The sequence below is a fragment of the Hydra viridissima genome, unplaced genomic scaffold, assembly GCF_058129835.1.
Source record: "Hydra viridissima isolate aposymbiotic clone 2 unplaced genomic scaffold, HvirCarnegie_v1 scaffold_12, whole genome shotgun sequence".
Classification (NCBI taxonomy): Eukaryota; Metazoa; Cnidaria; class Hydrozoa; order Anthoathecata; family Hydridae; genus Hydra; species Hydra viridissima.
In genome coordinates this window covers 4,987,733-5,010,269 of record NW_028324311.1, presented here as the reverse complement: position 1 = coordinate 5,010,269, position 22,537 = coordinate 4,987,733, and the positions used below count along the sequence as shown (strand labels likewise).

The 22,537-nt window shown below is 27.6% G+C and overlaps 2 protein-coding genes across 5 annotated transcripts; both read right to left on the bottom strand.

Annotated features, from left to right (window-relative positions):
- Window positions 1–246: 246 nt before the first annotated feature.
- Window positions 247–17,392, bottom strand: LOC145194045 (deoxynucleoside triphosphate triphosphohydrolase SAMHD1-like). Of its 3 annotated transcripts, none has more exons than XM_090069021.1 (17): window positions 17,319–17,392; window positions 14,368–14,474; window positions 13,927–14,279; window positions 13,714–13,816; window positions 12,931–13,175; window positions 12,564–12,713; window positions 9,726–9,773; window positions 9,045–9,142; window positions 7,788–7,854; window positions 5,692–5,783; window positions 2,630–2,686; window positions 2,396–2,504; window positions 2,238–2,321; window positions 1,786–1,887; window positions 1,082–1,186; window positions 618–709; window positions 247–498 (listed from the first exon to the last, which is right to left on the bottom strand). In XM_090069021.1, coding segments are annotated over exons 1-17 (1,848 nt in total). In that variant the 5' UTR covers window positions 17,321–17,392; the 3' UTR covers window positions 247–464. The 3 variants fall into 3 exon arrangements, with proteins under 3 accessions (XP_089925147.1, XP_089925150.1, XP_089925149.1); XM_090069024.1 differs by having other exon boundaries at window positions 17,106–17,383; XM_090069023.1 differs by lacking the exon at window positions 17,319–17,392 and adding an exon at window positions 14,978–15,101.
- A 1,068-nt stretch (window positions 17,393–18,460) lies between these two features.
- On the bottom strand, window positions 18,461–21,690 carry LOC145194002 (homocysteine-responsive endoplasmic reticulum-resident ubiquitin-like domain member 2 protein). Of its 2 annotated transcripts, XM_090069478.1 has the most exons (8): window positions 21,456–21,597; window positions 20,940–21,020; window positions 20,754–20,828; window positions 20,296–20,361; window positions 20,011–20,081; window positions 19,608–19,844; window positions 19,073–19,503; window positions 18,461–18,967 (listed from the first exon to the last, which is right to left on the bottom strand). In XM_090069478.1, exons 6-8 carry the CDS (start codon window positions 19,766–19,768, stop codon window positions 18,795–18,797), a joined length of 765 nt encoding a protein of 254 aa, XP_089925604.1. In that variant the 5' UTR covers window positions 19,769–19,844; window positions 20,011–20,081; window positions 20,296–20,361; window positions 20,754–20,828; window positions 20,940–21,020; window positions 21,456–21,597; the 3' UTR covers window positions 18,461–18,794. The 2 variants fall into 2 exon arrangements, with proteins under 2 accessions (XP_089925604.1, XP_079927700.2); XM_080071574.2 differs by lacking the exon at window positions 20,940–21,020 and having other exon boundaries at window positions 21,456–21,690.
- Between the last annotated feature and the right edge of the window lie 847 nt (window positions 21,691–22,537).

Genomic DNA, 22,537 nt, shown 5'->3' with positions numbered 1-22,537 from the left:
TAAAATAAAAACTACATATATGTAAATTTGTATGTCAAATAAAAATGGTTTTATTGATTTTAAAGTTTTTCTTTTTTTTAGTCAGCATTTATTTGCAAACAAAAAATGATAGTTGCAACTCCTGGATTCAGATTTGTTGAGGTATCTGATGCACCAAAAGTAGAAAATAACCCTTTTTTTGTTAAGTTTAAACTTGAGAAATGATTTGTCAATAAAAAATGGATCGACAAGAAAAAAAAAACTCAGTTTATATAATAGAATTTTGTTTATTTCCTTAAATACTTTTATACAAGAATTAAAAAAAGTCAACTAAATTTAAAAGAACAAATTTAATACAAAAAAAATATATGACTTAAAAGATAAATACTAACTAAATATGTCACACAAATTTAATAATAATTTTCAGAGTTTATAAACAGATGGCAGTAAAAAGTGCATCATTTTTTGTCCAGAAGGTAGCAACCTTAAAGATATGAATTTTTCCACTCTCCAAAAGCTCTGCACAAATAAAAAAATTTATAAAAACTAAAAACATTTTTTTTCAGAAAAACTTTTTAGTTTTAGTGTTATGAACAAAAGAAGTGAAGGTAAAAACACTTCATAAAAAGATTGTATACCTCTGCAATAATGCCAGAAAAGATGATTCATTACTCTTACAATAACACCTCAAGTGCTGTTCAGCAAAACTTTCAGGTAGCATTTGACTGACCTAAAACAAATATGTAAAAATCAAACTAAGAAAAAAACTTATGAACTAAACGTTAATGGAGAATAAAAATCAAAAAAGCTATTTAAAGGTGAATACTTAAACATTAATGAAATACGAGATTGAAAATACATATATGTCTTTTAATAATTGCAGTTTGTTATATATGAAGAATGACTGCCAGTCAACCATATTGCGTTTGCCGAAAAATTGAAAAAGCAAAAAAAGTTAGGTGTACTTTATTAAAAGTGTTAGAAATCAAATTTACATAATATGAAATTTTTATTAACATATTCATTCCAATAGTGATATAGTTTTTTATTAGTTGAATAAAAAATAGTGTGAGAGAAATAAAAAATTTAGAAAAATGCTCACTTGACTTTTTGAAAGAAAAATTGGAACATCTGGTTGTAACTTGGTGTAAAAACCAACTTTATCAATAGGGTTCATATCTTTCATACCGTAATCAAAATCAACAAGCTAGAAAATTAAGTTCTAGATAATACTTTAGGTATAGGTTTTTTTTCATATTTTTATTCCATAAATAAATATATTAACAAATGAATTTAAGTATTTTTAAAGAATGATTTTATTCTAGGAGAACACATAATGCTTAACTTTACTTTAGGCAGAAAAATAATGATAAGTACACACTGTTAAATAGTACTACACATTTTCTTCTAAAAAGAATTTATATTTAAAACTGTTTAAACAAATATTCTTTAAAAAAAAACTCTTTTTTATAGGATTCATTAATTTTTCATAGAAAATATCTAAAAGTAATACTAGTTAAAAGATTTTAGCCTAAACTACTTCTAAAGAAGTAGTTTAGTCTAACTACTTCCAAACATCTTTAGTCTTTTATAAATATCTATTTTTTTTTTAAAAAATAAGTTTTTTAACTTTTAATCAAGAAATATATTTTGATTTCTATGTTAAACACTGAGCACAGAATTTTAACAACGAGACACGTAAGTCAATAATAAAAAAATAGCAGCCTTATGGGAGTAAGAATCACCACATGCATCATAGAATATAATCATAAAGCAAAGCCAACCAGAATCAATTTATTAGCTTACATGAATTACAATATCATCCAAGCAAAATTCATTGTTGTTTGATTCAGCAGCATGTACTTTCAAGATATGACCAATTTCATTTTTAATTTTTACAACATCATCCTAAAGAAATAAATTTTGTTGTCTAGTTATTTTTGAGTATAGTAAATCATATATAATAAATTTGAAAATTTTTTCTGTTTCTAGAGGAGAAAAACATAAAAAAAACAAAAAAAAAAAGAGTACTTATTTATGCTATTTACTGAAAAGTAACAGAATTGGTTTAAAGGTTAAGTGGAAAAAACCCTTGAAGCTTGGTCAAATGAGTGAATGACCAAAATGCTTAAAAATAATGCAAAAAATAATTTGTCAAATGGATAAAAATCCATTCAGATATTGAAAAAATTCTTTTTTTTTTTTTTTTTTTTTAATTAATTTGAATGAGTAAAGTTTTTCCAAAAAAAAAATGCTACCTTGGTAATAGGCTTTGAAAGAATAGTTTGCCCAATATATTTATATAAATCTCTACGCTGAATTCTTCTTAAGACATTTTGAGACTAAAACGTAATTTTAAAAAAACAAGTTACTAAATCTTGAAAAAAAAGTGTGCATTTAACATTAAAATACTTACTGATTTCAACCTTTCATCTTTTGAAATTTGAATCAATGTAAGTATTTCATCATTCAAATGTGTATAAGCTTTCATATCATTGATGCAATCAGTCATCTTAACCATCTTTCTGAAAAAAAAAATTGCCAACATTTTTTTAAAATCATTACTATATTTAAGTAATATATAGAACAGACTAAATTATTGTTACACATAACTTATAGGTAATAATTATATCAACTTAAAAGGGTTTACCCGTCAGTTCCTGGAAGATGCAAATGATCATTAGCTTTTAAAATTACATCTGAAATCCTTTAAAAGATAAAAATTCTTCTTTATTCTGAATCTCAAATTTTTACTTTAAAAATATTACACCTGTTAAAAATTTAGTTTTATCAACAATTTTATCCCAAATTTATCATTTTTAAACTGCATCATTAATCTTATTTGAAATTTACATTTGAAATAAAATTAATGATACAGCTTTTAAGTTGAGCTGTTAGTTCTTATCTATGATATTTATTTACAGTTTTAATAATAATTCTTATTTCATATATAACTGTATACTCATTAGCAAAAAAAAATTTTTAATGTAAAAACCATGCACTCTTATTGGATGTGACTTGATGAGAAAGTAACAGAATCTATTTAAAGGAAGTTGACTCTAGATTCATTACTTTGGCTTTGAAGGTTTTAGCAAAAAGTTTAGTATTTGTTACATTTTTTTCTTCTATAAGTATTCTTGAAACCATTGCAGTTATTTCATTTGTGTAGTAAAGTCATAATTTTAGAAAACAGCATTAAATTACATAGATTGCAGTTTTACTGGGTCCCTGTGTCAAAAGTTACCTCAAGACCCCTTTTTAAAATAACTTAAAGCTCCTCACTTCTTAAAAAAAGGGTTTCCTCAAATTATGTCCTAGGCTCATAAGTGGCTTTGAGTTTTGCAAAGAAATCATTCTGAAGGACATTCACAATACTCCTTTTCATGCACCTATGGTGATTGTGAAAAGAAATATTCTCTTCAAAAAGACTATTTCCTGTTAGTTTAAGTGTAGCAGATGTTAAAAGTGAAATATTTAGATAAGGTAAATCCTTTTGCCATTTATCTAACTAGAAAGTAGGTTCTAGGAAAGAAAATTAAACCTGTTAGGTTTAATTTTCTAAAAAAAAGTGAAAGCTTTCCAAACTTCAAGTTGCTCATAACATTGATCATCACCCAAGTGTTTTCCAGTTTGATGTCACAATTATCCTTGCAATTCAAGCTATGATCACACGTTCTATTCAAGGTATGGTCATACACGCTTCCTCCAGTCAAATTGTTATAGACTTAACCTCATCATGGATTCCCATTGAAATTTTAACTGAAGATTTTTTTTATCTGGTTATTTTAAAATATAGATTGATTGATTGATGTAGAATAATACACAACACAGGCCTTAAAAAAAAACTTTTTTGTCTTGGTGCCAAGCATAATAGGACTGTTTCCTGTTAATTTGGGAATGTTGAATCTGAAAATAGCTTCTTTTTTTTACCATTAGCTGTAATTTTCATTTTGTAAAATACACTTATTTTGGTGATAAATCTGATTACAAACAAAAGACTACTACCAGCAGAAGTGAAAAACTCAGAAAACTCTACAACGAATTTTTTTATGTAATAGGATAAACAAGTATGTAATAAAGAAAAATTAAGTCCAAGGTGAAAAATCACAATCGCAAAAGTAAAAACTCATGATAAAAACTTTTGTTTTTGTGATGTTCTTGAATGCAGGAATTCAAGTGCGAGGCACTTTAAATTCCAACAGCAGTTTGTAATCATTTTGATATACCACTTTGCTTGGTAATCCAGTCATATAAATAAAAAAATATGGAGTTTTTTCTTTTGATGTAAGATATTTACACCTTATATTAAAAGTATTTCATGCCCATGGTTGTTTATCTAATTAACAACCTTTTTGTTGGGGTACAAAGTTTGTAAACACAATCTGCATAAACTTATACCTATGCACAAACTCATTTTTCTTTCTGCATAAACTCATACCTACTGCACAAACTCATACCTATATTATACATATAAAGATACCTTTAGGATTTGTCATCAACAGAGAAAAGAAGGAAAAATCCAGGCATATTCCATAGCAAAAAAAAACTAAAGTTAATCAAGGAAAATGCATTCCAAAATCACAGCATTCCATAATCACACAGAAACAGTTCTACATTTCTGGCACCAAAATGTGGGTTGACTAGTAAAATCATTCCTGCTTTAGATTTGACTTCATTACCTTCTATCTTGTAAATCTCCACTTTTAATATTCAATCTATGGATATCTAGTAATTTCTTAACATTTAAAGAAATGACTTGCTTTCTTGTATATCAATACAATGCCCCTAAGCAGTATATCAAAAATTTTTATTTATCTTCATTGTGAATTCAGCTTCCTTTACCTTTTCAGCTGAGTCCTTTATGAAGCATTTTCATCAAGAAGTACCATTTTGAATTACACTTTTTTCCTTCAATTTTAAGTTGTTAGTTTTTAATATCTAATGCCAAAATTAAGCATCATCATATATTTTGCTGATTCAGTTTCATGCAGATTTTTTCTATTGTTTAAAATTTAATACCTTTATGTTTAAGAGGTATAACTTGTACCTTTGCTGCATATCTAATGGCATAGTAGGGTGGTAACAGTTGATTTGCTTAACATGTAATTCAAGCCATGATAAAGTTCTACATTAGATATCTGGCTTTTAAAACAATATTTTTTTATTTAAATTAAAATTAGAGAGCAATTGTTCCAGAGCGCAGAGTTAAATAAAAAATTAGGTCCAGTAAAACGCTTAATTTGAGTTTCGGATTGAAAAATAGTTCATGATCACAATTCCGACATAAGTTTGAAATGGTGAAACGCCTTCATAAGATCTTAATTTGAGAAGATGGCTGAGTCTTTTAGTTATATAATAACACCATCTAAGGTTGGAAAACGTGTAAACTACAAAAAAAAAGTTCTTGAACTTTAAGGACTTTTTATTTAGACAGCTTAGGACCACTTAAATAGCTTTGGGAACAATTTTCATCTTCATCAGATTGCAGTCAAACTTTTTCTGTGTACTTTTTCATCAAGTCTGACCAAATGATATGGAGTACAAATAAAAGTGAAAGAAAAAAACTTGTTTGTAAAACTTAACAGCCATTGTATATTTAAACCATTATTCACTCTATAGTAGATAAACCATTATTCACTCTATTGAAGATAAACTTAAAAAATACAACTAATTTTCTGAAAAAAAAAATTCTAAAAAATTTGAATCACTTACATAAAATCAATAATTTTAACAGTTTTATGTTGATAAGCTCTTCTGTGCAAGCTTGTCCTTGTATGAAACATGTCGTACAAGGTAGTTACTTCCTAACAATAGCAAAAACATTTTTGCAAAACATTCTTTGCACTATATATGGTATCAAATCAAAGTATAAGTGAAGAGCTTTATGTGTAAAACTTAATTTTGAAGTGAGTTTGTTTTAAATAGAAAAACATTTTAATGGGAAACTTGCAATTCCAAGAAAGCAGCTTTAATAATAGATCTTACTGGTGTTTGTGTCTTCTGTATTTATAATGCAACTGACTTGCTTAAACCTTGTTTAATAATATACTTGTCTTTATGCCATTTAAGTCAAATGGAGATTATGGCAGTTGCAAAAAGAGCTTGACCAAGGTTCTATAATGGCAGCTCAATAAGTCATACCTTTTGCCTATATAAAGACCATTCTCATATTAATAGTAACATTCAAACAGTAGGTCATCAATATATTTTTCTAAAGGTATAAACTCTCTTATCTTATCAGATGACAGTTTGTAACATTGCTTCTAATTAATTCAATATCAGATAGTAGTTTCCCATAGGACTTTACCTATGATATATTTGTTACTTTCTATTGATTGAGCAAAATCACTCTTTTATTAAAACAAGATTACTCTTACACTAAAACAATTATTAAAATTTCAAAAAATTGTGTTAAAAGTAAACTTATATTAGTTCAATGAATTCTGAGAATTGTTAGATTTTAAAAGCTAAAAAAAAAAAACAATGTAAAATCAATTACTTTTCATAAATTTGAAACTTTTTTGCACTAAATGAAATAGTATAAACCTAAAATATATAATATGTAAATACCTCTATAGGACGTGTCCTTAGAGTGATTGCTACTAACATGGGTTGTTTTGCAAAAAGTTTTAATAAAATTTTGCATCAACTTGCAATCCACCTAAAAATTCATATAATATCCATCTGCTATCCATAGCAAAGCAATTTATATTTTGTGCTATACAAGAACCACAAGCGCAATCTAAGATAATATTACCGTTTTGACTTAGAGAGGAAAAATTTATTTCATATTAAAAAACAGGTGTTCTAAATATCACCTTGTTTGGCAATATCATTCTGTTTGGAACCTGTATAGCTTAGTTTCATTTAACTTTTACCTGTTTTATTTGAATGTTAGCATTCTCCTCAAAATTCTGGCTGTAGAACTAAAACTTGAGTTTCATAGTTGAAATCTTTTCAGGATTAAAACATTTGCAACTAATGCACCTTAATCTTACAACTTTTTGGTAAAATGCAGCCAGACTTCATTTTGATATAAAAATATTTTGTGGAGGAAATGTTGTAAGGTCCATAATTTTATCTATAATACAAGTTTGTCATTTGTTTTCTGGTTATACAACACTATTTTTGCCCTTAAGAGTTTGAACTATACGAAAAAAGACTTTCTAGAGGAATCAGGTCTTTGGCAATGTTTATGTTGAAATATTGCCTTCTTTAGTCCTGATTTTTTTGTGGTTTTACACAGTTTGTTTTTGTTCTTTCAAAATTCCCTTTTCGTTCTCTTTTTGATTGAGCCCTATTAGAAGCAACCACACTGAAAGTCTTTTCCCATTAAATTTAGAAACAACACAGTCGAAAAATTACCTAGTTAAAACCAGGTTTTGCTTTGAACACTACTGTTGAATATGTTTAAACGTGGTGTTGAAGCTTTTGTTAATATATATGCCTCTATTAACTATCTGATTTTAAAACATTAACAGTCAGATAATAGAAGCATGTATATTAATAGAAGCATGTATATTAGTAGAAGCATGTATATTTATAAAAAATTGAGTATCAAAACCTTCTACAATTAAAACAAACCTCCTTTAAATCTAAATCTTAATTTAAAGGAAATACTTTTTTTCACTAACCTTAATTTGGAATCCTAAATATATCAAAAATTTAAAGTGGAATATTATGTAAAGATTTTCATCTTTAAACTGTAAAATTTTTATTTAACTTAAAAAACCACAAAGAAACTATAATTATACCAAAGATAATTTAAAAACTTATGATTTTATGCAACATGAACTATTAGCTTTTACCTTATCTCTTGTACATATTTGCAACTTTCCATCCACCATTAAAACTCGTGCAAACTTTAAAAAACGTCTAAATTATAAGTGTAAGAACAAATCACTAAACATTTACATTATATTACATTTGTAACATTAAACACAAACCTATGTACAAGATGAACATTTATTACCAATAACAAACCATTTATTTAGTCAACAACAACAGGCAACAACAATAACTATGATTATTAAAATATTACTGATAATAGCAATAAAAATAATGATATAAATAATAATAGTATGAATAAAAACATTTAAATCAAATTTAGACTGATGCATGAAAAAATTTGTCCATTAGTGAGGATATTTAGCCATGAAAACATTTCTTAACAATAAGATATTGTCTAAAAACTTTGTGAGATTAGAAAAACATTATCATGACCTAATATTAATGTTATGTTAGTTACAATAAAATCAAAAAAAAAAATTAAAAATGGCTCAGAAAGTTACAACAGCAGGCTCACAGTTATTTATATTTTAAGAAAATAATATTAAGCTCTCAGAAGTCCAGTTCACAACAAGTGAAAATATAATTCTGAAGATTTATTATAAATTGAGTTAAGACTTAATCAATAATACAAATTTCAACAATCAGTCAGATTTCTAGTTAAGATTTTTTTCATACAGTCTCCATATAGACTTAAGATAAATCAACTATTTTACTTTAATTCAAAAAATAAAACTTAACAAATCAAACAAGTTAATCAAACAGTTTATGTTTAAGTTTAATCTTAAAACATAAACTATTTGTCTGAAGCTATAAAGGAGCCTGGGAAGGAGAAGCTAACTGGAAAAGAAGGAAAAAGCTACAGAATAAGTGGAAAGCAATGGAAGCAAGTTTTTCAAAAATTCTTGTTTTTATCACAGTAGGATTTTCAAAATATCTTTCAAAATACATTTATCATTCTAAAATTATATAGTTATATTATTATAAATATGTAATAATGTATTTATATTTTTTATATTATATTTATTTATTTATAAAAAACTATTAGTGAATTTTAATGTTAATATTTTCAAAAATAGATGTAATCTGGATGGAATCTAGATGGAATCTTTCAAGCTGAAACCATCCATATATCTGTAGTATGAACTTAGGGTTATCAAGATTGTTTATAAGTAATGGTTACAATTACTTAATGTTCCATCTTCAAAACTTCAGTAATGTTTATTGTACATTAAAACTTAATAAACTCCAAAATATAAAATTTATAAAAAATTTACTTATAATCAAAATTGTTGGAAATGCCAAGATGGTGGCAATCTCTTAAAAAGTAATCCCACTTGTCCACATCAACTCCTGTCCTCTTATTTGCAACAACCTGTAGATATAATTTTAATGACTTATTGTAAGAGAATAAATTATTTCTTTTTAGTAACTTTCCTGCAACTAAATGTAATAAATCACATTGCAAACAACAAAATCTTGGCTGATAAAATAAAGAGAGAGAGAAAAAAAATGACCATACATAAAATTATTTGCAGCTTAAAGATCTTTAAAATTAAAATTGTTTTAGCTAGACTTTATTTTAAGTCATTTACATTAATTGAATGACAACTCATATTTTAACACGTAATTTGCGTTTCACCTTTGCCAGTAATTATGCAAGTAATCCTGGATCAGCGCATAATTTAAAAATTTCTGAAATTCTAACCTATTTCCAATTGTGGAAAACACTGATTCAGTTTTGGTAGGAGTTAAAAGCTACTCTTTAGGATAGGAGATGAATTTAATCTTAGCTACATATTAAATAAAGCTTTTTAGAAATCCTGTGACAAAATGAATTTCTACAGATTACACACTAAAGCACAAATTAAGGTAAAGTAAAATATTTTAAACAACTGTTCTAATTCATTTCAGTGGTATTTAAGCAAGTCATATATTTCAATTTTCACATTACTTACCTCATATAAGAAACTTTTTTCTTCTTCTCTTCCAAGGTAAGGCCATGCCTAAATTATATGGAAAAAGATTTTATTATTTCTTTTATTATTTTATCAAAAACTAAAGGAAAAATTAAATAGAAACTTTTATAAACTTTTGTTTACCACCTTAAAACATGCTTAACTTTTTCTTTATAATTTTCTATAACACCTGTGTAACTCTTCCCATATAACTTATTTTACTTTTTAAATTAGTTTGAGAATTAAATACATGTGTCTATAAACTCTGATGTTCCACTATAGCTCAATGACTAATAAATGAAAAAGATATATATATATATATATATATATATATATATATATATACAGTGCTTCCAGAAAGTATTAGCGCACTCGTAATTTTTTTATTATGGACAACTTCAAATCAATATAAATTGTAAAGTAATTTAAATTTTGAACTAATTTTTTTTTTAAATGAAAGGTAAAAGCAATTAAATTTAATTTTAATGTCAAATATTGTCAACCTGCTTGTTTTTTTTATGAGTTAATTAGAAGTTTAATGACTACTCGGAAAAATGTCTGAAATTAAGCGTGCAAAAGTATTAGCGCACTTACAGTTTTTCAAAGATTCTAAGAAAGTTTAATATTTTATGTGACCACCTTTGTTTTTAAGGCATGCCAAGACTCTACGCGGCATAGAATCTATAAGTTTTCTGATTAGTTCTTGTGGCACGGTGTTTCACAACTCTTGGATTTGCGTTTTGAGCTGCACCAAGTTAGTGGGCTTGCTTTTTTGTAATTTGCAGTCCATCCAACTCCAAAGATTTTCAATAGGATTTAAATCAGGTGAGCGAGTGGGTCAAGGCATTAGATTCAGCCATTTTTCTTCCATGTATTGCTTTATTGAGCGTGCTGTGTGGCAAGGAGCGTTATCTTGTTGAAATTGCCAGGTGGAGTCAGCCTTGAAAACGTCCATTGATGGCTTTAAATAATCTTCTAATATCTCTCTATATCGATGTTGATTAAGGCGATCAGTGTAAAGATGCGCCAGTCCATTGCTAGATCCAGCAATGCAGCCCCAAATGCCAATTGAACCTCCTCCTCCTTGAACTTTTGACATGATAAAACGAGGATTATACTTTTCGTTTTTGTATCTCCTCACGACAACCCTTTTCTTGCGATTAATAATTTCAAAATTTGACTCGTCGGAGAAAATTACTTTTCTCCATTGCTCTACAGTCCATGCAGCTCTCTCTTTGCACCATTTTCTACGCTTGAGACGGTCTTTGATACTTAATAGTGGCTTCTTTGTTGCAAGGTATGAATTGAGGTGTTTTTTCTTCATAAGCTTGCTAATTGTTGATCGGCTAACTTGATGTGCACCCAACGCCGTATTCAGGTCTGAGGCAATTTTGGCTATGCTCATGTTTGGGTTGCGTCTAGCGAGCATAACTGCTTTATTTTCGTCCCTTTCTGACATTTTTTTGGGACGACCAGAGCGACTTTTGTCTTTGACTGTTCCAAACTCATTATAATTTTTGAGAGTTGTTCTAACGCTGCATTCACTGATTTCAAGTTGACCTCCAATTTCTCGATTGCTAAGACCACTTTTGTTCAGGCCAACAACTTGCCACTTTGTTTCAATTGATATGCTCCTTAAACCCATATTTTTGTTCTTGCAATTTTAAAGTTTTAACTTACTGTATTTCAAATGATTTTCCGCCACTTCAATATATTCCTCTTATATTTTTTATTGACTATTATTAATCAGCAGAGAGTTTTTAACAAAAACTAACCAAAAAAGTTTTTCTCAAAGGAATTAAACGAGTGTGCTAATACATTTTAAATGAGTGCGCTAATACTTTTGCACGCTTAATTTCAGACATTTTTCCGAGTAGTCATTAAACTTCTAATTAACTCATAAAAAAAACAAGCAGGTTAACAATATTTGACATTATAATTAAATTTAATTGCTTTTACCTTTCATTAAAAAAAAAAATTAGTTCAAAATTTAAATTACTTTACAATTTATATTGATTTGAAGTTGTCCATAATAAAAAAATTACGAGTGCGCTAATACTTTCTGGAAGCATTGTATATATATATATATATATATATATATATATATATATATATATATATATATATATATATATATATATATATATACACACTACAAATTCTGTATTTTTTGTCAGTTTAGAGTGTAGAAAATTAATATTACTATAATACCTTTATGGAACCAAACTAATATACATACTGTATATAAGAGTAAGTTGAAATTTGATCAAAAAAGCATTGACTTTACATCCAGTCAACTTACATCCAGACTTACATCCAGACTTACATCCAGTCAACTTATACATCAAGTTCAGATTTACTTCAAAGAAATGTTTGATAATACATTTTAACTAAACTTATTAAAATCAAAACTAAAAGAGAATACTTAAAATTTTTGAGTACAATTTTTACATAGCACACTTACAATTCTATTTCTCCGGTAAAGTATATGAGGTTATTTTAGTCTAAGATACTAAGCTTTGAAAACAGTTGATGTTTAGTATCAAAATCTTTCTTAAGGACACAAAAAGATGAAAGCAGTCGTCTGTCAAAAATACACCTGAAACATTAGTTACAAAAATAGGAAACCTAGCTGAGTTATACACCGTTATATACAGTAATTTTATCAACTGCTTGTTAAATATACTTTAGAGAAGACTTTACCCTATAGTAGGCCACAGGATAACTTAAATTTATTTTTAGCACAATTCTTTTGGCTAATCTTTTGAATAACCTTGTCTTATTACAAATCATGATTTAATCATAATTTAAATTGTAAAGTTAAGTTTAATTACACACCTGCTTAACTTGGTCATCTTTGGGTGGTCCAACAATAAGTTCTCGTATAAAACACATATCTTTGGCAGTAAAACCTTGCTCTTCAAAGACACTTTCTAAGTTATTTTCTAAGACCAAGTGGTTAAACATATCAACAGATCCTTGTTCGTGCTGAAAAAATATTTAATAGAAGAACTGTACAATGTAAGTAATCTTAAGGACTTTCTTTAACACCTAACATTCAATTTTATAGAATATTCAAATGATAACTAATGGAACATCAATAATATGTTTAATATTATCATTTTGTATTTAACAAATATAAAATAGACATGAAATTCAAAGTAAAGCCATGTTATTCAGTTTATTAAGAGAAAAAAAAACTTACTGTCCAATTACTTTTAGGATCATGAATGGGTATTACTAAATTATCAAACAAGTGAGAAAAAGGACCATGACCAAGATCATGACATAAACCTGCTATTTGAACACAAATAATATCTTTTTGTGTCAACTTCAATTCAGGTTGGCGTTTCTGAAGAGTTTGACAAAGTCGACCAGCCAGATAAGCAACACCAAGTGAGTGTTCAAATCTATTATGTGAAGCTCCAGGAAACACCATGTAACAACCACCTAAATTTCAACAACATCAAAATTTTATTTTAAAAAAGAAAAAAAGAAACAAAAAATTGAAGAAAGTTAAATTTACAATTAAAATATATTTGCTACTCTTAAATACATTAAAGAGTAAACATTAAGTTTAGCATTGTAAACTATCTATGATCTTAAACAGAAGGGTTTAAGATAAGTAAGACAAATCATTTATATTTTAAGTTGGTCAGTGATTCTTACCCTATTTCTTGCCTAAACCTAAGCCTAGCTCTAACTCTGACATCTTAATTATATAGTGTTCTCTAGCTAAGTTGCTTAAATATATAAATAATGATGCAACTTAACCCTAACACATTAGGTAAGTAATCATAAAGTTAATGCATGTAACAATTTATAATGCTAAACTTCAAAATTTAACAACTTAAAGTTGTTTGTTATTGAAGTTAAACAAATTTTTTTCTTGTGTCATAAATATAAAGTTAAAACTGTCAACTCTTCATTTTTCTGGTTTTTAAAAAATGTTATTACAAAAAGACAAAAAATGAAGAAAAAAACATACTTAACTGCTTTATATGTCTCAATCTTTGAAATTGTGGGGTATCAATAATACTTAGTAGCAGTACTGGCAGTTCAAAATGTCCATGTATTGGATCATTAAAAACCTAAAAACAAAAATTAAAAAAGTTAAAAAAAAAAGAACAAATGAAATTTTAAAAAATATATAGAAAAATAACAACATTTAAAAATTTTAAATAAACAAACAACTTCATACTTTTCTATCAGCTTTAGTTGTTGAATTTTCAAATGAGGTCTCAAAAGCAAACTTTTTGTCAGGCTGAAAAATGTAATCATCAAGAGGTCTGCTGACAGTTGCAAGTTTTCTTTTGCGGCTACTACTACTAGAACAGCCGTTTTTCAAACTATCAGTAATAAGACCTTCAGAAGTAACATGCTGCAGAACTTCTTCAGTTTTTTGAACAGCATACTTAACCAAGATTTGACAATGTCCTAAAAGAGTCCCATTAAGTCCTGAAATAGCAGCATCAGCTTCTTCTTTTGTTTCAAACTCAACATATCCAAAATTAGTGGAGTAACTTGGATTCTCTTTTTCAATTACAACATGAGCTAAAGAATACATTAATATATTAAACTATTAACTTTTGTAATTTATTGATTTTTAATTTTACAAAATTCAAAATCACTATTTAATTACCATTGTATGGTGTTCCGTACTTTGAAAACATGCATTTAAGATCTGTATCTCTTATATTGAATGGCAATGATCCAACATAAAGTTTTATTAAATTGCTCATTATGAACCTAAAATGTTAAACAATTCATAATCAATTAAATCTAACCTTTAAAAACTTATAGTTTTATAAGTTATAAGTGGTATAAGATGAAACATAAAACAACATATATTCATATTAAAAATTTTGTATCTATAGTTTACTTTTTAGTGATTTATATCATGAATATAGTGAACATATATCAATATATCTATTAATATAATAAATGTCAATATATTTTTTATTTGCAAGAATATTTCATAACACAAATAATTGAAAATAGTGTTTCGCTAAAAAAAAATGCAATGACATTAAAATTGTAAATAATTTACAAAAATAAGTTAAACGAATAGTAAAAATAGACTTCAAGTAATTTACATAAAAACACACATGTAGTTTGACTTGAAAAACTAATTAGTTAAAATGAGCAAGCACAAGAAAAGTAAATAATACACATAAATTCAATTGATTTTTTTTTTAATAAAAACAAATTTTAAAAAATATGATAACACATAAGTTAAGAATGAAGTTCACCTTAACGTGTTTTTAACATCCTTAACACGAAATATATTGATATTGATTGATTGATATTGATATTAACGATTTATCCTGTTTTAATATTAAGGTGTTTGTTTATATTTTTATTTTCACGGACGCTAAGTAAACTTCAACTTTATAGAATGAAAAGTTAATCCGTCGCCCGTTGTTGCGTTAAAAAAGTTTGTCGTTAAAAAAGTAATAAACTTTTTTAACGACAAACTTTTTTAACGCAACAACGGGCGTTTTTAACTCAACAACGGGCGTTTTTAACGCAACAACTGTGAAATCTGCGCGTGCGCAAAATAATGAAAACTTTTTTAACGCCGTAAGGCGTTAATTTAAAATAATATTATTATATTAACTAAAATACATATTATTATGTTTATTTCGATGTTATTTATAAATGAACGCATACCACAAAGTTCAAATTTTTTAGCATATTTCAAGAAAGCGATACGTTGTGATTTAAAAAATTTAATTAAGCCATCAGAAAGATACTGCTAAACATCATCAACTGAGTAAACATGGACAGCCATTTTTAATATAAAGTATAAACTAATTTTTAATATTTTACATACCCTAATGAAAAAATGCAACTTTTTTAACTTCAAATTCATTCCCTAACGAAAGCCTTTTAACCAAAAAGATAATGTAAAAAATCCATTTAAAAAATGCTTTTTTAACGATTTTAACACGTTCGCTGCCGAGCTATTTTAAACTATGCCAACTTACTACGAGTATTCTCGTAGTTGGCAGCGAAAGTGTTAAACTGTTTTTATGGTGCTAGGACTTTTTACCTTAAACTTCCTTCACGAAGCCAATTCTTTTTTTAAAGAGAGTTTGTATCATTCTATAAGAAACCAAAAAAGTTAGCTGCCCCAACTTGCCCCATTTGGAAATAATGTAGTTTTAAAAAGTTCATTTTATAGAAAAAATTAGCAACTTTCATGTTTTGAGAGTTTTTTCTGACACGTCTGAACAAAACTTTTTAATTTTATTTTATTCTAGTACATAGCTTATGTAGTTATCTATGTTGTAGAATATATATATATATATATATATATATATATATATATATATATATATATATATATATATATATATATATATATAAGAACATTCTATTGCGTCAACTTTTAATAACATAACGTATCAAAATGAAAAGAAAACACCTGGAAGAAAATGCCTTGAATGGGAACAATCAAGCAGCAGAACAAAAAGAAGAAAGAGTGAAAAAATAGGAAATCTTCTTATTACAAGTGATCCAATAAAATCAACTATAATAATTTCTCAAGATAGAAGTAAAGTTAAAACAATTCAATTATCAAAGAGCGCTCTAGAACTTGTTAAAAAATCAAATAAAAATACCATTGATGAAATCCAAAGTGATAATGAAACTGATAATGAGTACAATTAGTATGACAATGAAAACGAAGATGAAGAAAATTATGAATTAGTTACTGAGGAAATAGATTACGAAGATGTATATGAACATAATAAATAAGACGATGCTGATTTATTTTTAAGCTTATTTTTCAATTTAGGTGAAATATAAAACGTATAGATCATGTTAACTAATTATTTTCATAATTTTTCATTTGGTTTTCAAAATGATAATTAGTTTAAAACTTAATTAGTTAAAATTACTCAGGGGCAAGGTGGTGGGGAGGGGGGCCCAGTAAAATTTGCTACCCTCTGACCATACTTAACCATTTTTAAAATATTTTGAGTCTTCTTTCCTTGTCTACTTTTTTTACATCTTAGAGTAAATTTTCAGCAATTTTGAATAAATATTTTGTCAAAATTAATTTTGGCCTAATTTTAAGTTATTCCTGATCACTGTGTGCTGACGTAATTAAATTTTTTAAATCACAACGTATCGCTTTCTTGAAATATGCTAAAAAATTTGAACTTTGTGGTATGTATTCATTTAAAAATAACATCGAAATAAGCATAATAATATGTATATTAATAAACATACTAATAATCATAATAATATACATAATAATATGTATATTAACATATAATAATAAACACAATAATATCTATATTAAAAGTTAAATAGTTCTGCGCATGAGTTACGCATGCGCAGAACTATTTGTTAACTTTTTTAACGACTTACTTTTTTAAAGCAACACCGTCCCTGTTGTAACAATGTAAATAATAAAAATCAAGCCATAGGTGTTCGGACTTTCCGTTAATAACGAATAATAACGAGAAAAGTATCAGTTTTCCATATCAGTCAATTGAAATAAATCAAATATAAAATAATTTTTGTATAAAGATCTAATGAGTTACAAGTTTTCAGAAAAAAAATTTGCAATATTTCACATACATTATATAATTTTGCTTCAACCTTTTAAGACAGTGCGCAGAATTTCTATTCGATTAAGTCCCCTTAAATTCATTTTTCAAAAATAAAGTTTTGTAAGATTGTAAACGTCGCACCATAAAATTTCGCTGTTTTAAACTGTTAATTCTATTTTCACGATGTTGTAACTGTTGTTGTGAGGCATAGGGGGGATTTTTGTTTTCCCCAAACAAATTCAAACAATAAGCATGTTAGTCATTATGCTGTTTTTACCAACTATAGAAGCTGTAAGTAAAGGCTATGCCGGAGGATATAAATAATATGTAATAAACCGTTTGCGGGTGAGAAATGATTTCATTGCATTAAAATGGCATTTTGATAATTCCAAGAATTACCGTTTTGAATATAACCCCCCCTGAAACCCATATTATCTTATAATGGTTTTAAAATTATTTCCTTTTTTTAATTTTTGTCTCTAAAACACATTTAAAATTGCTGGGTCACACATGACCCAACAATTTTAAATGCTATAAATACATAGTAAATATCAAATCCATATCAAAGATTATACAAATTCATTAACTACATCATTAAGTTACATATTAATACTAAATATTGTCTCACCTTGTAAAATGCAGTTATTATATAAGTCAAATTTGTCGTGAATTGATAATTCAATCACTTATACGGGTGGCCATAAGTAAAAATGGGATTTTACTCAATAATAAAAATTGATTGTAATTGTTAATTCCCCTGAGTCTCACAGATGAAAAAAAATTCAACATGAAATAAACTTTTGTTAAACGGATTTTTTGCGATGGCTCACGGGTGACCCAGTGGGCCTCAGAGGGCTAAACAACGTACGTTCACTAAACTTTTGTACACGCCTTTGAAATAAAAAAACACACAATATTCAATTTGATTAAGATTGTTAAACCAGCGTAAAAGAATTCATTTTTGCTGAAAGAGCATATCAAACTTTTAGCAATTATCAGCGATTGCTGTTAAAAGGAAAAACAACGAATGCATTTAAGTCAGCATGGAGTCGATCCGTTGCCAGAGATTGTTTCGATGTATGTTAAAACTGTATACATGAAACTTTCAGCCTCCGAAAAAAAATGTTGTCGGATAGCGTTTATTTTTGAATACGTAAAGAAAAAAAAAGCTTTTTGTTAATAATATATTCATATACAAACAAATTTAGATATGTAAAAAATATACAAGTTTGTTGATAGTCATACATACAGTAATATATACATACGGCTCATAAAAATAAAGTAATAGAATAAGTCACTTTTAGCTTTTAGATTATGGCCTTGACAAAATATACAGTTTAATGATTGCCTACAACTTGCACCACTTAAAATAAGTATTACTAAACAGTCGTTATAATCAGTTTTGTTATTTTGATGCGGTAAAGATCAGTTATGGAAATACACCATAACTATAGTGGAATGAAAATTAGATTTCAAATATCGAAAACAACTAATCAAGTAATAACTACTGGTGTTGTAAAGCTGGGGGACCAGCAGGAATCAATGATGAAAAAAAGCATTTCAACAATGTTAGGCCAACCTGCAAAAAGTTGGGATGCCGAACGTTTGGTGTCCCAATTAATCTTTCTCTATTTTCAACTTCCTCTAAAATTGTCTCCCCATCTGTTACAGGTGTTTCTTAAAAAATAAAAAATAGCGCTAACCACAAAAGCAATTTTTACTTTAAAAACTTAAAACTGAACCACTAAATCAATTATTACTTTTAAAATTTAACATTCATACCTGCTGGAACTCTTCTAGAAAACCATCCAGCTTGGTATATATAAATAATAAAACCAAGCACAGCAACAAGAAAAAACCGTGTTGTTGAGGAATAAAAGTAAACAATGCTGACAAGCATTAAACCACGCATTGAGAAATATAACCAATCCAACCAATCACGATTTCTATCATTATCTTCATCTTGTGCAGCCATAATTCCACCACCAGGACCAGCATCCATTGGTGCATTTGCTTGATTGTTCTGTTGATGTTGTTGCTCTTGTTCTTGTTGTGGCTGAGGCTGTTGGGGCTCTGGAGGCTGTTCTGTAACTATAGCTGTTGCTGGTTGAGGTGATGTTTGTTGATGTAATTGTGCATATGGTTGATAATGTTCAAGCGGTGGTATTACTGCAGAAGGAATAGTAGGCAATTGACAGCCATAACCTTGATTTCTAAGCAAAATGTTAATGAATATATAAAATTGCTTTTGATGAAATAGAAGAATTCCTTTAAAATTCTTAGTAAAACCACACAAAAATTTCTTTAAAATTCATACGTTATTGGAAAAGACCACTGATTAGTAAAAATGCTTTGTTGCCACATGTACATTTGATGTAAGTAATATTGCATTTGAGCTTGATACTGTAATTGCATTTCAGAAAGATTTTGTTGTTGTTGCTGTTGTTGGTGCTGTTGTGGAGATGACAAATCTGGCATCCAAATAAATTCTTGATGTGATTGCTGTTGCGATGGTGGATCTGCTAATGGTGTGTTATCTGCAACTACAGGTGTGCTGAAATTAAAAAATAAAAAATAAATACTTTTTTAAAAAAGGAGAACAAAAAAGAAGGGAGGAAAGAAAAAGAGCATACGAACTAAGAACAACTCTGAAGTCAATTTATAGGTTCATCTATGAATATGTCATATAATCATAAATACATCTACATTCATAATCGTACATGTTACGAAAAGGAACCCTGTGCCTGATTCCATCTGTATTGTTAGAACACAAGTTATTTGCAGGTAGCTCCTAAATAGTATTATTAATAATACTAATCAATCATGAGAATTAAATAATAAACTAATAACTGATCACAATCAATTTTTCTAATTAGAATAAAGAGAAAAAATAAAGATAATTTCTACAACTTTGAAACATTTTAGATTTTACTTTATTTAAATTCATTTATTCTTCAATGCACTTTAGGTAAATACTTCAAAAATATTTACTGATTATGACTTACTAATTCACTTGTTTCAAAGTTATCATTTTCAGAGCATACAATGTGCAATGTCTGTGAAACACATTCCTAAACAATAATGTTTTTATAAACAAAATTTAAAATAAATTGCTATTCAAAAAACAATTCTTTTTCTCCCTCAATAATCTTTTTTTAAATAGCTCTATTTTGGTATGTACCAGACAACAAACCATATATATTATTGGCTTACTTGCAAAACCTATGTTTAGTTAACAAAATTTTTCAGGAGACAGTTGAAACATTCTTCTAATTTTAGTTTAAAAAACGGCTCTTTGCTTTGACACTTGGCACATATTCTGATTAGACAATTCTTAAAAGCTTAGCTTGTAGCGTTTAAAATTAACTTTTTCATGCAACTGCACTCGAAATCAATTTCTTACAAAAACAGACCAAAAATGTCATACAAGTATGTAAATGAAAGCTATACCAGAAAATGATACCTTAAAAATTTCTTCTAGAATATGGTGGTCCTGAAGCAGTCTTCCTAAATAAATGAGCTTCTGAGAGTGACTTGCCTAAAATTTAAATACAAAGTTTATACTTCAAATAAATTGTCTTAAACTATAATAATAGACATATATACAAAACTAGATAGTAACTATTTGTGCAATATAACTATTACTGACCCCAAAGTAATATAGTTAATAGCCTTAACAAACTTGTACCATTTTCTTTATCTAAGATAGCTGGTATAAATATATTGCAGTCTAAATAGGTAAAAATAATATTTATATTGATTATTAGGCAAAAAAATTTACATTTCATTTTCGTATTTGTTTTTATAATATTTTCAGATTCTGTGAAAATATTTTTAAAATTTTAAAGCATTAACTGTGCATTAAATTACTCTAAATTATTCATCCCTTTTGTAATGGATATTAAATTATCTTTAGTGAAATAAAAAATGCATACTATAAATATATAACATAATCAAGGTTTTAAAAAGTGGCTTTGTAAAATGCTTGCCTTTAATTTGGTTTTAATAAAATACTTGCAACTTTACAGTGACATAAATTCAATGAAGTTAGTTACCTTTTTTTTATATTCGTATACATGTAGCTATTGTTTTGGAGAATTTAAAAACTTATAAATGTAAAAGAAGTTATATTGTCTAATAACATTATGCAATTTGTGTAACTTACTGGTTTTGAAGGATAGACATCTTGAAGGTATTCCTTTAATTTTTTAACGGTCCATGTCAGATCACAATCGATTTGTATGTCTTCAATATGCTGATTAGGAGTTTTCACAGTCAACTTAATAAGTGACTCCATCATATTTCAGATGAATTTGGTAAGAAACCAAGGTATAAATTAATAACATAACTTACGGAACAACTTTTTGGTATTCGTTTGTTTTTCTTGCTATTATACTGACACACTTACTACTATATAAAAACTTCGAAATGACTAGTGATATTAATTTTCAGAACTGGCCACGGAAATTTACGTAATGTTTTGAACATATCACGTGAGCATAAAATTGGTTGGCTGGAGACGATTGGTAGCTTTTCCCCTAATATAAGTCCGTCAATCATGTGTTGAGTATATCGCACTTGTGTGTAGCGGGTAATTTTGATACTCATTTCATTCTCAGAAATAAAAAGTTGAATTTCGTAATCCAATAAAAAAGTTAAGCAGGATAAGTGTTTGGTATTACACAATCCGACAAACTATAAAGTTGATGATGAGGTAATGATAAAACGTTAGATTGTACTCAAATTACTGCATTCGCCCTCTTAAAATCAAATGTGAATTTGTTAATGCGAAAATAGCTATTAAAAAATTAATAAAAATGAAAGAAAATCTTTTGATAAATATCTACAGTAATCAGTGGCGTACCTAGGGTAAATAGCGCCTGGGGCAAACACCGATCTCGCGCCCCTCTTCCCCCACATAAAGTGCTTAATTACAATTTTTTAATAAATGATGACACAAACTTTATTTTATATAATATATTTATTTTATATGATATATTATTTCTTAATTTTTTTTATATAATTCTCGCTTATTGTATCGCAACCAAGCCTCTTTTGCGCCCCTTTCAGGCTGGCGCCCATGGCACGTGCCCTACCTGCCCTACCCTAGATACGCCACTGACAGTAATAATCACAAGTACTCAGGAAACTAATTTTAAATATTTACACTTTGTGTTTATTGAAAGGCATTAATAATGATATAATGTCATTGCAAAGTGTCAAAAAAGAAAGGTTAATTAGACTGAA